The sequence below is a fragment of the Rhinolophus sinicus genome, chromosome 1, assembly GCF_057876585.1.
Source record: "Rhinolophus sinicus isolate RSI-liver-muscle chromosome 1, RSI-T2T, whole genome shotgun sequence".
NCBI classification, from domain to species: Eukaryota; Metazoa; Chordata; class Mammalia; order Chiroptera; family Rhinolophidae; genus Rhinolophus; species Rhinolophus sinicus.
This window is the reverse complement of record NC_142501.1, coordinates 150121951-150139872: the sequence shown is the minus strand read 5'-3', so window position 1 is coordinate 150139872 and position 17922 is coordinate 150121951. Positions and strand designations below refer to the sequence as shown.

The 17922-nt window shown below is 31.5% G+C and overlaps 1 protein-coding gene across 31 annotated transcripts in view; it reads right to left on the bottom strand.

The window, feature by feature from the left end:
* ADGRL3 (adhesion G protein-coupled receptor L3) overlaps nt 1-17922 on the bottom strand; it is a 756105-nt gene that overhangs the window by 43775 nt on the left and 694408 nt on the right. For 19 of the 31 annotated variants that reach the window (XM_088791158.1, XM_019743751.3, XM_074324504.2 and 16 more), the window contains 2 exons: nt 8568-8594; nt 5867-6035 (listed from right to left, as the gene is read on the bottom strand). In XM_088791158.1, coding sequence (XP_088647284.1) covers nt 5867-6035; nt 8568-8594 — 196 coding nt within the window. The remainder of the gene's footprint in view (nt 1-5866; nt 6036-8567; nt 8595-17922) is intronic. The other 12 variants (XM_088791160.1, XM_019743752.3, XM_019743754.3 and 9 more) reach the window with 1 other exon arrangement.

Here is a 17922-nt window from a genome sequence, read left to right as displayed (position 1 = left end):
CTCACACATATTGAATGACTATTATGTGATCGGAACAATGATATAGAGTCCGGGGAATCAAAGCATGAAAGAAGAGAGCCTGCTGGAAGCAGATAGGGGACAATGCAAGGCTTCTTAGAAAGGAGGACTTCTGAAAGAATCTTCAGAAGATAGGTTGGAATTAGAGTTTAGAGAATTAAGTTGAAAGAAAGGACAGAAGAGAGAAAAAGGCATTCTAGGTGTTCAGGACAGTATGACCAAAACAGAGCATGATGTGTTAATCTTTGAGACCTGTCTCTGATCTGGAATGCCAAATTTCATAGTTTTAATACATTTCAAATTATATTTACCTGTTCTCCAACCAATCTCTTCTATGCTACATTTATCAATAATTAGAAATCATTACTTTTTTCAGTTGTTTACAAGCCAATTCTTATTTTGTTTATTTTTTAAAAGAAATAATTCTGTGCGCACTTGCATGTGTATGTAAGATATGTGTGCGTTTGGAAGTGTGTACTAAAAGAGGTTCTAATTTTTAATCACTAAGTGCCAGAAATTATGCTAGGCCACTTTCTCAAAAGGACTCTGGGAAATAAATATTACCTACATTTTACAGATAAGAACACTGAAAAGATTTAGTAATAAAAGTAAACCGAAAGACTAAAAAGGTTAAGCGATGTTCCTTATGTGAACAAATCCAAATTTCATAGGTACTCTATCATCAGAAAACTCTGTAAGATGTCACATTTCTAACATTAATATGTGATCACACACGGCATTATATGTTATTAATCTTATTATTAAAGTAATCTTAGGTTATATCCTTTGCATCTGTAAAAAATAAGGACAGATGTTTTAATTAGATTTGAGAAAGCATAAAATAATCTTTACCCAAAGGTAAACACTATCAATTACAGTTTAGTAATTTGTACTGAATTTATGAAGCATCTTTAAGAAGCTAAACTTCAACCATAACTTACATCCTACTTTGTTTTTCCTAATATCCTCAACAAGGATATTTTTCTTTTTAGAAGAGAAAGTGTCTTTTAATGAAATGATTTAAAACTAAACAAATATTTTGGGAGAAAGCAAGAGAGAGAAGAGAAAAGAAAGAGAAGAAGGAGAGAAAGAGAACCACTTTCCTTCCTGTTACAAGGCAGCAATGTTGTATAAGCCACAGGAATTCATCATGGACTATTTACATTTTCCAATGAAAGTTAAATGTTCTGAACTGATTATATAAACAATGCAGAAAATCAAGATACCTAGTGATGCCAAGTCCCACATTAAGCTATATTACTTACTGGACCATGTCCATGAGATAATTTCCTTTAGATTACAATAAAAGTCATTTGATTGTTTAATTATTTGCATTTTCTAATCCATTATTTCACATGGTTCTCCACCTTATCCCAATCAGATATGATCTTATTATTTCAATGTGAAGTTGATTTAGAATAAGAAGATGAGAAAGAAAATATGCCTTATCAATGGAATATTTCTTTTACACACTCAGATCAGAAATAAAATAATTAAGAAACCTCTGAGTTGTATCACACAACTGAGTGCATAACAAAAGAAAAAGTGACATCTTTAATGTTACCAGTGGAAATACTGATGACGCAATCATGCAATCCACACTCAGAAAACAAAAACAAAACAAAACAAAACAAAACAGAGCCCAGAGCCCAGAAATAAAAACCTCACATATATGGACAACTAATATTTGACAAGGAACCCAAGAATACTCAATGGGGAAAGGACAATCTCTTCAATAAATGGTTTTGGGGAAACTAGATAACCACATGTAGACAACTGTAATTGAACCCCTATCTTACTCAAATCACAGCATTTAAGTCAAAATGGAATAAAGACTTAATCATAAGACATGAAACCATAAAACTCCTAGGGAAAAAAAAAGGGGGAAAGTCTATGGACATTGGTCTTAAGCAGTGTTTTTTTGGATATGACATTGAAATCATAAGCAACAAAGCAAAACTTAATAAGTGGGACTACATCAAACTAACAAAGCTTCTACACAGCAAAAGAAGCAATCAAATAAATAAAAAAGGCAATCTACAAAATGGAAGAGAATATTTGCAAATCATGTATTTGACAAGGAGTTACTGTCCAAGATAGATAAAGAACTCTTAAAACGCAATAGCAAAAAACAAACAAACAATCCAGTTAAAAAAAAAAAGGACAGTGGAAACAAAATCATTTTTTCTAAGAACACAGGTGGCCAACATGAAAGATACTCCACATCACTAATTAGGGAAATGCAAATCAAAACCACAATGAGATATAACCTCACACTTGTCAGAATGGCTATCTTCACAAGGACAAGGACAAGTGTTGGTAAGGATGTGGAGAAAAGGGAGCCCTTGTGCCCTGTTGGTGGGAACATAAACTGGTACAGCCATTATGGAAAACTCTGCAAAGGTTCCTCACAAAATTAAAAATAGAACCACTATACGATCTAGCCATCCCACTTCTGGGTATATATCCAAAGGAATTGAACTCAGGATCTCGCAGAGATATCTGCACTCCCATGTTCATTGCAGCATTATTCACAATAGCCAACATGTGGAAACAACCAAAGTGTTCATAAAAGAATGAATGGATAAGAAAATGTAGCACATATATACAACAGAGTATTTTTCAGCCACGAAAAAGAAGGAAATCCTGCCATTTTTGACAATGTGGATGGACCTTGAGGGCATTATGCTAAGTGAAATAAGTCAGATAGAGAAAGAAAATACTGTATAATATCACTTATATGTGGAGTCTAAAAAAGCGGAACTCATAGAAACAGGAAGAATGGTGGTTACCAGAGTTTTTGAGGTGGGGAAAATGGGGAAATGTTGGTCAAAGCGTACAAAATTCAAGCTATAAGGTGAAAAAGTTCTGGGGACCTAATGTACAGGATGATGATTCTAATTAACAATACTGTATTCTATACTTGAAAGTTGCTAAGAGAGATCTTAAATTGTCTCACCACATGTAATTATGTGAGGAGATATTAGATAACACTATGGTGGTAAACATTTTACAACCTATGGGTATGTATATCAAATCAATACACGGTACACCTTAATCTTGCTCAATGTTATATCGCAATTAAAAATAAATAAATAAATAAATATCTCCTAGCACTATTCCTGCAATTTCACTAAGAAGTACCTGATATTTTTTGTAGGGGAAAAAAAAAAAAAAGCAAATGATAATTAAACGTTTTCTATATTTGCCGATTTACGCCATGTTCTTGACACCAATAGATATGTCACAAAAGTTGAAAAGTGCAAAACACAAAATGGATGAAAGAACAATATGGTGCAACTTGTTATTATAAATTATAGAAGTAAGCTTTTAATAAGGACTTGGCAATTTTTTTTTTAATGAACGGCCAGATAGTCAATATTTTAGGCTTTGTGAGACAAGAGGCAACACCAAGGATATTGCATATGTACCTATTTTAAATTTTAAATGTAACCATTTAAAAGTGTAAAAATAATTTTTGGCTGACTTGCCATAAAGATTAAAGCCAGATGGATAAATCTGGCTTACGAACTGTAGTTTGCTGAACTATATTCTAATGAATCACAAAATTGAGTTTGATAATACATATTTTTAAAAATTTCAGTTATGTTATATACTAAAATATGTTAAATACTAAAAATTCTAGACTCATTTCTCAGTCTTGAGGTTCAGTATCTTTACCTGGATATCAAATGCAATTCCTAGTTATACCAGTGATGTGTATTTGTAAAACCAGAAAAATAAAAATAATAATTGGGAAAACTCTAATAGTTATTGGCTAATAAAAAATACTCACAGACAAAATAATTAATACATAAAGTACAAAAAATATTTTGATTTGTAGAAAATTTCTATATTAACATTAAACTGTAAAATTTTGTTAGTTTAAATTTCCAGCTAATATATAAAATAAAGGTAATAGATAAATCTGGTTCACTATGTTTGAAGATGTTATAACTGATTATGATGTCCCGATAGTTCCTTATTTACATGGACATTCTACCTTTTGCCTTAATCTTTTCATGTTCAACCCATCTTTCTACATGTATATCTCTTGACAATCAGTTGGCTTTCTTCTGTCAAAATCTAGAAATCTTTCCCAAGTGCTTAGTCTCTTTGACTTCTCTGAAGTGTTTTACAATATTGACCACTGTCAACTTCTGGACATTTTCTCCTTTCTTTAATTCAATATGTCATCTTCTCGTTCTTCTCCTCAGACCCTCCCTTCCGTCCATCTCTATTGTTACTCATCATTCACATGTCTTCTACTCTTTACACTCATCAAGTGTGGTAGACCGCTAGCTGTTTGCAACACTTAATTCCTTATCTTCTTGGAATTAAAAAGCTAGACTATGTTTCCCTGTCTTCCTTGCTGTTTAGGTGGTGCCTTTGATAGTGTCCTATCTAATGGAAAGTGAGTAGAAGTGATATGAGCCACTTTCAGGCCTTTTACACAAGATCATCTCTCTCTTTCTCGGACTGCCTGCTGAATGTCAACACCCAAAGCAAATGGAAATTACATATTGAGTTTGGTTGAACCTTCATCAGCCTGTATCCCTCCATGGGCCACCTCCATCAACTGGCCATGAGATAAACAATAAACATTTATTGGGTTCAGTAACTGCAATTTGGGGTGTGTTTACACTAAGTATTTGGGAAGAGTCATCCACTGTAATATAACCTCTTATTTTTCTGTAACCTTTACTTATAGGCCTGAGTCATCATAACTATTCTAGCTATATTTATAATCATGTCAACATATTTGTGATCCCTACCATCACATAAAATTGAAACAGACTGAAAGTGGACACCCTTCTCAACTTTTGTTTTACATCCCATCAGTCTCACTAACCAAAACTTGGAGAGATATATATCTTTCTTTGTTTTCCAAAGGGCGGGGGGGGGGGGGGAATAGGTCTTATTGTTTCTTAGAACAAAAATCATATTTTGTCATTTCATTTTCAAAGCCACCTCTCAGTATCTCATCATTATTTTTATTATCTCCATATTATACATGAGGAAATGGGGGCATGAAAGGTTAATTAACTTGCCCAAAGTCCCATAAGCTTTTAAGTGGAGGAACCAGGATTCAGACTTAGACAGTCTTGGCTCAGGGGTCTATGTGATCAACACTATAAATACGAGATTTTTAATAGAGTTAAAGAGCATAAGATGAGAAAATCAATCTTGACTTTTAAAAAATGCAAATTAATCTTTTATGTCCTTGTAGATATGAAAAATCACAAAAATAGACAATTATAAAAGTTAAAAATTATATTCTAACTATCCAATTCATAGATTTTTATAAAAGATGCTTTTAAAGAAGAAAAGTACAGATAACATCACTAAGTACTTCATCATTCATTCAAAAAATTTAAATTTTTTAATCATAAAATGCTTAGACATTTATATTTTCTAGTATGTACAAACTAGTTTTTAACGAACCTGAAAAATGTTTCCTAAGTCATGCTGTGTGTGTGTGTGTGTGTGTGTGTGTGTGCGTGTGTGTGTATTATGCCTCCATAACATCTTAGAAAAGCTACTTCCTAATACACAAATTCCACGCATCTGCCAATAAAAATGTTAAAGACTGTAAGTTCAAGTCTACAAGAATATAATTTTTGTGCATTGTCAAATCAGAAATTATTTTTGTTTTTTTTTTCTGTTAAACCAATATACCAATTAGTATGCTTATATTTTGTCTGTTTTGTAGTTATTATTTTAAGAATTAAATCAATGAAGCAATACATTTCTTAGAGATAAACATATCAAGAATGATTTTTGTTATGGTTGCTTTGCTATCATGAAATATATGTCACTTATTGTTGAATAGAGAATTCTAGCTTACCTTCTTTTGTAGGACACAATGGAAAATGAATATAAACATCCCCTGTAGAGAATTGAAAATGGTGAAGAGATACGCCATGATGACTGTGCTTTCATTAATATACATGAGTCCAAAGGCCCAGGTCAATCCTAAGAGGCAGAGAAGAGCTATTGCACCTATAACCCACGACCTGTAGAGAGAAGAGAAAATTAAGGGTTATCAAATAATTGGTCTTTAAGTAACACAATCACATCATATCAACAAAACTGACACTGAAAATATGCTGAAGTAAGTTTTATTGACAGAAAATGTAAGACAAGTGGCATAAGTACTTTAAGATTTTAATGGGGACTACAAGTTTTCAAGTTTCAGGAGATATATATGAATATGTTATGAACACAGAAATTCAGTTAAGCAAAAGCAGATTGGTACTATTAAAGTATTCATGTATTTGTAGCACATATGCAAATGATATGGAAATGTAATTATGGTGAATGGCAAGGGAGAAAAACGTCTGTGAAGCTATGTTAGTCTTCAGTGGTCTCATTGGTATGATAACATTTGATTGGACTGTCTCCTTGTGATTCATCTTATACACTTCACCCCATTTTTCCATATTTCCACTTTCTCCATAAAACTTTCAGTGTTTATTGACAAAACAGAAGTCTTATCAGAAGGAACCAGTATATAACATACATGTATGGATTGTAAAAGTTCTATTTGTCTGACTCTAGTTATGTAGAAAAAGTGTGAAACAGTGGATGAAAAAAAAAAAGTTCCACTCTAGGTCATGATCTTTTTCTTTCAGCCTTTGGATTGCTGTCTTCTATGTTACGTTGGATGAGACTTTGGAAATCAGACTCTTGGCAGCTTTGTTGAACAGAAGCTTAAGGCTCAGAACATCTCTTTGAAGTGTATATAAACTCAAGAGAGAAAATGAAGTTGAGAATGGGGATGGAGTGGTATGAACAAAGTAGTCTAGAATGGAGGACAAATTCTCATTCTCACTCCATTCCTCTAGCTTCTTCTAAGCTGCCATGCACAATAGTAATAAACAGGTGGCCAAAGTCCACATATTTGTAGTTATGTGTTATGTATCTACTATCAACAAAAAATGAATCTTTCCAGTAGACTGGAATCCAGTAATTGAAAATGAAATCCTTCTCTACTCCTCTCTAAGTATATAGGAGAATATGACCAACGCAGTCTAGACATCTATAAACTCATGAACACACTCTTTCCTTTCCCAGCACACCTTCCTTGAATAGGGTAAACTATTATTTCTTTCCACTAGACTATTATCCTCCACTTACACGGTTTAAGGAATAAGTACTTATGGGGACTGAAACTTTGCAAAATGAAGGGGGGGGGGGAATCATATGTTTACCATAATCTGAAGCTGAGTTTTATAAAAGTTTTCAGAGAGAACTACATCTTAAGAAAGATACGGTCCCAAAGCAGTCAATTATTATTAAAATTTTATTAAAATTAATCTGAAATATTTACCACTTTTCTTTAACATCATCAGCCACTCTAGTTTAGATTTAAATATCCACTTTATTTAACATGTTTAATTTAAAACATTAACATTCCTGAATAAAAAAATACCTAAAGAAGATTTTCCACTGTATGTAGCATTTTTACATATATAATTTAGAAAAGACCTTAGATGTTAACATTTTATTTTATTACTGAGATTTAGAAATATGGGAATTTTCAAGGTAAATCTCTCAGTTTCTTACAGGCATTGGAAAAAGGAAAAATGGGAAGAATAGCCATTAAATCAAGGCAAACTGCTATGTAAATTTAGAAATAAAATGATAGGATAAAATATTCAGTTCAGCTATTATTCATTAGAAAACATATTTTGGGCCCAATAATTAATAATATAAACTGCAATGAGCCCAATTTCTAAAGAAAAATATAAGCAAGGAATGAAGAAATAAGTGAAATGGCATTGGAGAAAATGAAAAACAAAGGACTCTTCACCAGAAGAACAAACTGAAAGTCTATAGCAAGGTCACCCATAGGTTGTCAATTTTTAAGTGTATTGTTGCAGGACATATAATTTTAAAATGTCCAAATATTAACATCTACATTGATTTTTAATTGATTAGTACAGACTTGTAGCTTTGCTTCAGAAATTAAAAAAATATATATTCATAAACAAGTAGATCATTCATCAAGTGACATGTATCAAATTGAAAGAGATAATTGTGCATCTGTAAAATTTTTCAAGGAGGCATTTTTATTCTTTTTGGATATTTAATAATGAAATTCATTAATATCAATTGCAATTGGGTAGTTGCCTACCCAGAGATCATTTTGAAGATAAACTACCAAATCACAAAATAATATTAGATGAATGATGTCGAAACAAACAACAGAAATGAGGACGCAGCACAGAGGAACACAACACAATGGAAGGAGAAAGCTACTAAAAGCGAAACAAGTCTGTCCCACGTGAAGCTGCTATTACTGTGGCACTGAAGTCTGGTGATATCCAATTAAAAGAGGTGAAGTAGATATTTTTTTGGCAATACACCTGCAGCATATTTATTCTGCATAGAAGTTGTGTGCCTGATTATTTTCCTGCACAGTTTGCTCTTCTGCCTCAATGTGAATGACAGAAGCTCTAATGATTTTTCAGTACTGATCTGACAGCTGGTTCATGGGACCACACTGATAAATGGAATTTATCAGCCATTCAGGTCATTCTTACTTGATGAAGGGTCTGTTATCCTCATAGCTAAAGAATGCATAGACATAAAGACAAGAACACCAACATTAGCATTTTATGACAAAGAATTTCATATGAAAAATATTCTCCTGGTCCCCAAAAACGTCTGTCCCCCACCTCCCTAAAAGGCATCACAACCTTTATGTCCAGAAGGTAAATCCTAAAATGACCATGAGGACTTAAATAACCAGGAATAAAGTCAATTTTACAAAACTGCAATATCCCTTATGAGACCAAAACATTACATTTTTAAAATCATGTGCTCATATTACTTGTGACTTGACAGAGACATTTATTTCATAGAGATTGCATTTCTCTAGAGAATGAGAAATCGTATGAGCAATCTGGAAAAGGCCTCGGGCATACTTGAAACAACAGATATCATGTCACCTAAAGGTATCCTTATTCTGTAATATTAGGAGGTAAGACTACTTAATTATGGACAGTATGCTTCTAAGTAATTTTAACTTACAGATGATCAACCTGAGCTAAATCGGAACATTACAGCCCTTTGAAAATAATTGATACTGACTACTTTAGAATTCTTTGTTAGTTTACCAAGGGGGAAAAAATGAATAATCTTTTATAGTAATAGGAGCAAACATATAGCACCTGTTCATTATCACATGTTTACTAATTTGTTTAGTATCTCTCTGATAAAATAAGATCCCAGTGCCAAATTAGTAAAGATAAGCTAGGAAGCATTCTGGATCATCTTTTTAACACGCATAGTTGGTGCTCAGGGAATTGTGATAGGACAGAAAAGGAAGAGAAATCATCTGCTTTTTTCTCTTACCTCTTACCAGAGGCAGTAGTTTCTGATATTATGCATACATAAATAAAGCTTTTAGAAAGGCCCCACTGTTCTGCATTTTGAGTAAGAGAACTACTGATGAAAACCTCATCTTCCAGAATGGTAGAGTGAAGAATGGGGTGAGAGTCTGAGATTTGAAGCCAGTTTACCTGGAGTTTACATCTTAGCTCAGGTACTTACTAGCTCTTTGATCTAGGCAGAATTACTTAACCTGTGGTTCATCAGTTTATGCATCTATAAAATGGTGATAATTAAATGTAAGTTTCTTGTGATAATAAAATGTTATACTGTGTATACAGTACTCAGAACAGTGCCTGGCACTTACTGTCTTCAGTAAATATTACATGGTGATTACCTATTTAAAGGAAAGTTATACTGAAAATACAGATTTCCTCTGCCAAAGAGTAAAAGAGCAAATTATAAATGCTGAGTAGCTAAATTCATTTGAGGATGTTTCAGGAGTAATATTATGTAGTAAAATAGATGTGATGGAAATAAGTTTGTAGATGGAGCAGTGAATGACTAACTGTGTTGTCTAACAGGGCGACTCCAGGCCACATGGGTTTGTTTAAAGTTAAATTCATTAAAATCAAATTAAGTTTAAGATTCAGTTCCTTTGTCACACTAGTCACATTACAAGTGCTCAGAAGCTTCCACAGATGCCATATTGGGCAGTGCAGATTTAGAACATCTCTGCCCTCACAGGAAAGTTCTGTGGCACAGTGCTGGACCAAGACATTCAAAGATAATTTTAATCAAGGAAATGGAATTCTAAGAGATATTTAAATATGTTATGCATGTGTGAAATATAAAGAGAGAAGTGTTTCTAATAATTGATCATATTTAACATCTCTGAACTGTGCCTAAAAAGAAAAACCTGTACTTACATTAACATTGAAAAGTTATAGAATATAATAAAATGATATTTATTCCATTATATGCATTTCCATTGCATCAGTATATTCTGTCTGTGATCCCAAGTTCATGATAGGGATGACTCTTTCTGCCTTAAATTGTATATTACAATGTCAAGTAAAGAAAGTTATAGAGGTTAACATACAGGAATATATGCAAAAGTGCTCTACAAAATTGTATTAAGCTATCTAAATGTTTCAAAAAATAAAATACTTGCACTATAATTGGTGGAGTGAGATGTTTTGCCTTTAATGCAAAATATCAAAAAGAGAGATACCAGGATATAATTCATCAGTATTTGTTGGCAATTTGGGGACTAGCCAGTTGTGCCACTCAATTCAAAACTGCAATTCTACTATCACAGTTAGGTACAGCTATTTGTTTAAGTAGTGTCCACTGGAATGTGAACAGAAATGAATTGTGACACTTCTGGGTCTTGCCAATTAATGGATTGGAATTGGGCTTCCCTAGACAATTTTCCCTCCCCTTTTACTAGAAGCTTCAGGCCCATAAATTGAAGCTGTTTATTGACATGGAGCTGCCGTATCAGATTTAGACCACCTGCTTCTAGATTCTTATATAGTAAGTTTAAGCCACTATATTTTAGAGTATTTGTTATAGTGGTTTAGCCTGTGCAATAATTAATAAAGCATTTAATTTTATGTTTTAGCTATAAGAATTTCCAGTTTATATTTAATATAGAAATTCATGCTAATGGGCAAAGAATCATTCATTAATATTACTTCCAGAATGACATAAATAATATACAGTGGTTCAAAATCTAAACTTACTAAAGATTATCTATGTCAGTGCCTTCCATCATTTTGTCAGATAGTCTATTGGCTTAGAGAATCTAATTTTATGTCTTCCACCAAATCCAAATTAAATTGATTATAATATTGCCACCAGTTATGCTTGGCAAAGCTATACACTCTCGATTCATTTTTTAATTATAAAAAGCATATCTACAAAAGTTGTTTCTAAAGCTACATAATTTTCATTCTGATTTACCAATGCAAGTCTGTAGAAACAAAAATTCCCATTCCAGGTTGTATCACAAAACTAATTTCATTGCAGCTATTTTTTAAGATTTTATCAAAACATAGACACAAAGGCCTAAGATGCTCTTTGCAGATGTTGAAAGGAACTTACATGCTATTATATCATTTATAAGTGGTGACTTGTTGAAAATGAAATAAAATAACATGCACATACAATTTTCAAGGAACAAATAAGATAAAAAGACCCCCTTTAGCAAATACATTTTCCTTTTGTCAACTATTTTATTTTATTCTTACTAACATATAAAATTAGTAACTTTAATTAAATACTAATGTCACAAATTTATCTTTAAAACTGATCATTAGAATCAAAATTGAAATTTTTATGAGTTTGCATAGATGATAATCATGTATATATTTATACATTATATAACAATTCAAAAGAACAAAACATGGCTATTAACATCTAGCCCCATTGAAGCACAGTTCAAAATATATCTAAAAAAATAATAGATTTCTTAATGAAAATGTTAACATAAATTAATGTTATGATGTAAAGATTCATAACATAGTGTATCAGTACACCCAGGGGTGCCCAAACTGTGTCCCGTGATCCATTGTTAATTGGCCCGCAGCAAATTCCAAAAATATATTTAGTTTGCTTAAATAAACCAGGTGAGGCAATACGTACTTCACCTCGAGTGAGTGGCCCGGCTGTTTGCGTATTTTACCGCATATAGCCCTTGGTGAAAACCGTTGAAAAAAGTTTGGACACCCCTGGTATAGACAAATAATGCATTGACAAAATCCAGTTAGATATAGGATATACTTTCTTTGACTTCAAGAGGTCAAAATATTGTATTTTATCTAAATTTTAATATAAAGAAGATACGTTATTTAAGCAGTTTTAAAATTCCTTTATTATATTTCCTTTTTATGATATTTAGATAGTATAGGAATTTTTTTTTTTCAATAGTGGGATGTATGAAGTTTGATGTAAAGGAAAATGAAGTGATGTGAGACATACTTGAGTATGTAACCCCCAAGCCAAAAGGTCTGGTCATTGATAAGTCATAACAAGTAAAGAAAAGTGAATGTCATAGGCTGAATTGTTGATCCCACCAACTTAAAACTTAATACATTCTGGGTGATATACTCTAGTATTGCTTGGGAATTAGTTAACTGGTTTGGTGAGTGAACTGTAGATGTAATAGTGAGAAAGAGCTCTTTAGATTATATATATATATATATATATATATATATATATATATATATATATATATATATATGAATTAGTGTCTGATTAGTATCTGAATATTTCCAGGTTCATTATACAGCTGAATTTACTTTTCCTGGTATAAAACTAATTACATCAAAGGAATAAAGATTTCCCCCCTTGAATTTGGCGTGAGTTACTGCAGGAATGATAAAGGCAATGTGGGTGAGTTTCTCAAGATAAAATTATCCTTTATTCTACATAGAAGGGAAAAAGGTAATAAATACTTATGAGTATGTATGTTGAGCAGGTTTTCCCAATGGCCTCTCAATCAACAATGAGGTTCCCGAACTGAGGACTAAGAGGATTCAGTTACCCATATTCTAAAAAGAGTCAGCAGCAATTCAAGCTAATAGACTTCACTTAAAAGTGATCTGCTTCTAAGTGAGACACTGCTTTACCACACTACCAATTTGGGGGTCCCAGTCTTTCCAACTGCAGGAGTAAAGACAAAGTCCTTTAGGAGTGCAATATGTTCAAAGAATATATGAAACAGTGGACAGAGGAAAGAAAGAGAGAGATGCCTTTACTTGTACTAATCCTCCAGTCACAAATTTTAGCAGGCAATGGAGGAAGGAAGTTTCAAATGGGATATGTTATTCAAGTTTTAAATTGGTTAGACTGGCAAAGAATTCACATCTAAGGTAGCACTCAGAAATCTGCTATCCAGTGGTTAAGGGATATATAAGATAGCATAGTGAAAAGAGTAGTGATAAGAGAAAATATAAACATTTTATGTTTACACCTCACAGTGCGGAAAATGCTTAATCAACTAGTAACACTTATGATAGAAATCCTGACTGCTTTTTATTTCTTTCAAATGTATTTTATATTAGTGGGATTATACCATCCTAAAATTACATTATCATATTCCACTCTTGTTTTCTTTGAAACCACTGTATGTAATAAGATTAAAAGGAAAAGTCATTTAGAATGTAATTTGATATTTCTGAGTAAAATATGATTAATGTTTTATTATGGTCATATGTTTCAATTATTAAGTATTAAGTATAAAAATTTCTTAGAAAAATAAAGTCATATTACATAAATGTAAACATTACAAACAACAGATAATATGACTATATTTTTACTATGAATTTTAATGCTATTAAACATTACTACTAAAAGCTATATTGCTACATTTTGTCCATATGAAATTTATTAAGAGGATGAAATTAACCAAATAAAGTAAATGACTTAAAATATAACATAAACATTTTCATTCCCATGCCTCAATATCCCTATAATAATATTGCAGATTCCAGAGCACACACCATATTAAATTTTAATCACAGATTTCACATTGCTGATGAACTGGGTAAGTATGAAAATAGGCCGAACTGTGTATAATAAATCCAAATCAATAAATATTAAATCAATGACTGATAAAACTTTAATTATATTATCTCCACAACTCTGTTACGCAGATTTTTACAACGCAATATGATGTGGTCAAACAACTAATTTATATATGAAAACATTAAGGGTATCAATTATGAGAATGAATAATGAATTATAATAGTGTACATAAACAGTTACAAACTTATAACTTAGTACCTTCCTCTATTATAGACATGAATTGGTAGATTTCATGCAAATACAATATAACATTTTGGAATCTTATATTATAAGCAAATAATATCATTATATGATTATTTATGAATATTAATATATGAAAAGTAGTATATCATAGTCACTGAATGCATGGACTTTTGAATCAGCCTACATGGGTTTGAATACCAGTTGAGCGTTTTACTACTAACTGCAATGGTGGGCTAATTATTTAACCTCCCTGAGTCTCACGTTCCTCATCTGTGAAAATGGAGATAAATATAGAACCTTCTTCCTAGGGATATTTTGTGTATTAAATAAAGGGCTTGGTGTTTTTATTTAATACACACAACTCTATGAAAAAACACAACTTAATATACAAAAGTACTATATAAATATTTGGTATTACAATTGATGTTGTGTATTGACCTTCTGACCTCGAAAAAGGGGCTACAGGGAAAAATACAAGCACAGTGCTACATTAGGTTTCTTTTTAAGTGTTTTACATAATAAGTAGAAATCTAAAAAGGAATAAAGAGTCGCTGTCTCTTTCTGAAATGATCTTTAATATTTATGTTTAAAAAGCCTCAGTTTATACAATGTTTCATGTTAAGATTTCTTTAGGATCCTGTGAATTCTTACGTTCTCAATTTAAATGGAGTATATCCAGATTTCTAATGAACATTAAAATAGAAACCCAGATTTCTCTGGATTACATGGGAAATCTAAATTTAATTCATAAATATATTGTATCCTCAGTATTGAAAAGTCCCCTAAGTTACTGCAATGTTTCACTTAATGTAATCATTTGACCTTAAAGAAATGAATAAAATACATAAAATCATATGGTAAATGTGCATTAAAATTCATTATGATATATATGATCTAAACTTGGACTTCATTAACATTTTTCCTTATGATTTTTTTTTGAAAATTTGAAACCTTGATTGGAAGGATCAAATAATTGACAAGATATCTATATAAAGAGAAAGTTGCATTTTTACTAATTTTTATCTCATAATCAATGAAAATATAGCTTTAGTTAGTAACATTTCAAGATTCTTAAAATATTAGCAACAGTTGACATATTTTATTTATTGATACTTATAATTTATATCAATCATAGTGTTACCTGGCTCACTATAGGTGGGAAAATATTTTTTGGACATATACGGAGTCTTAGAACATGTGACTCTTTAGAACATGTCTACATGGCTGATAAAATATGGTCATTGTAATGCAAGAAGATGAAGTACTTTAAAAAAATCTATTACATTCTTTCAGAATTTCTTTTTTTAACTTAGAAGATGCACAAACTTTTAAGTTAAGAAAAATAAGTCAGGAAATTAATAACTGACTGGTATTTTTGGTATCCTTGCCAAATGTGTTTTGACAAGTTGAATTGTTGTTATACTCTTTCTCATACCATATGGTATCATCACCTCTCATTTCAACAATTCACAACAGAAACATTCATCATACCCCATCTCTACATATACACTTTATTATAAAGTGCTTGTAAGAATAACTAAAACATACAAAAAGCATAACTGAGTATTTAAAACAATATGTCTGTATTTAACTAAAGATTCCAATAAATGGAACCAAGGGAGGCACTGAAACACAATAGGAAGCAGACACATTTTATTTAATTTTGAACAAGTAATTTAACCTTCATAAGCTTAGCTTACTCACCTCCACAATAATTAAAATAATCTCACTAATATCATTTTAGAGTTGAATTGAACCGAGGAAAGAATAGTCAATGACCCCTTAGGTAATGAATTAGTAAGCGCTATTGAAGAGCACTCTGAATTCTTGAGTTTATCATTCATATGCAACAGTTAAAGTCCACTGTAATTATCTGGTAAAGAATTTGAAGTCACTCTGCATAGATAGTGCACAAAAGCTGGTTATGTGGACTGTGTGAAGGCCTAACTAATGACCCAAGATCTCTATTTCAAATCTGCTTTTAATACAAAAGCCCTGTCAGATATGATTGTTCCTATTAAATTTGTTACTAGAAATTTAAGTATAATATTCTTAAAGTTATGTCAATGAGAAAAAAATTAAGAAATGTTATAGAAAATTTAAGCAATATAATAAATCCAATTTTGTAAAAGCTCTATAAAAAGCTCTAAGCAAAATAAAAAATCTTAAGTCAATCATATTTTAGGTCAAAGGGTAGCCTCAATAAATTACTAAGAATCAACATCAATCAGAATGTATTCTCTGATGATAATGAAATTAAATTAGAAATCAATAGCTAATAAAATATTCATACATATCCACCTGCTGCTATATCTTCAAAAATGTCTCCAGCGCCCAAACATTTTACAAATAAATATTATCTAATATTCAAATAACAAATAATCCTTCTCTCATATAGGTTAGGCCTAGACTGTAATGAAGAGAAGCATTTTATGAGACTACTATAACTTACCAGGTAAGGGAAGTTTAAGAGAATGAAAAATAAATTATAAGAATATTTTACATAATAATTGACATAAAAACCATAGATAAACTGCAAAATAGCAAAATCTAATGGTCAATAAACATCATGATAAGGTTTATCTTAGAATGGTAAGAAATATATTAGAAGAAGTTTAACAACTGATTATGAAATTTATGTGAAAATATAATAAAAGACCATGAGTAGTTAATGCAGTTTTGAACGAGATGATCAAAATGGGGGGGCTCATTCTACCAGATATTAAACATGTTCTGGTAATAATGTTATAATAGTTGAGTAACAAAGTATATGTCCATAGAACCGAAGAGAGAGCACAGAAATACAGGTTTGATAAAGGATAGCGTGACAGCACATTTCTGAAGGAAAAGGATGGATTATTTAGCAAATAATGTTGGAAATTTGGCTTATTATATATAAAAAAGCAAATTGTCCACTAAAAATATTAAAGATATTAACGTGAATTTTAAAACTCTAAGACAAATAACAAAATGTAGAAAGGAATTCAAGGAATATACATATTTCTTACTTTTGGTATAAAAGGATTTCTGCTAAAAGACCTCAAAAGCATGTACCACAGAGAAAAATGTTGACAATTTAACTTTATATCTTTCCCTGTAAGAAAGGCAAAATTAACAGGGACAGGACAGTCTGGGATAATATTATGCAATGGCAAAAGTATTCAAATGTAGAGAGTAAAAGAAAAAAAAAGTAGAGGAACGCTAACCAAAAAAATGGGAAAAAATTAAAACATTAAAAAAAAATCTAGTAGAAACAAATGGGCATAATAATTTTACTAATAGGGGTCCTGTGAGTATTAACTGAGATGTTGCATATTTGCTGTTTCATTACTTTGCTTTATGAAAGCTACTGAATGGGAGATCTGGCAATTTTGGAAACCTTTCTACAGTTAATTGAACAAGATGTAGTAAATTCAAAGAAGGCAGAAAAATCAGAGAATTGCAATGACAATGACTATTAGAAAACATTCCATTTTTTGACTTACATCTTGGTATATGTAATAAATAAATATACAGTAATGTCAATATTTTTGCTGATAAATTTTTAATATTTATGCTCACAGCTTGTTTTCTTAATCTAATAATTTAAAAAGTTTTAATTTACAATTTGAGACTATCAGTCTTAGTTCTGGAACTGAGATGGCTGTTGTGTTAACACAATGAAGTGTCTGATTTATAATATCCACTTCCATAGAAAACATTCCAGATTCTAGAATGCATACTCAAATGGCACATTTATAAAAGTGTCGAGGCCTTTGACGACAGGCCTTTTAAAAATACATAATTGTG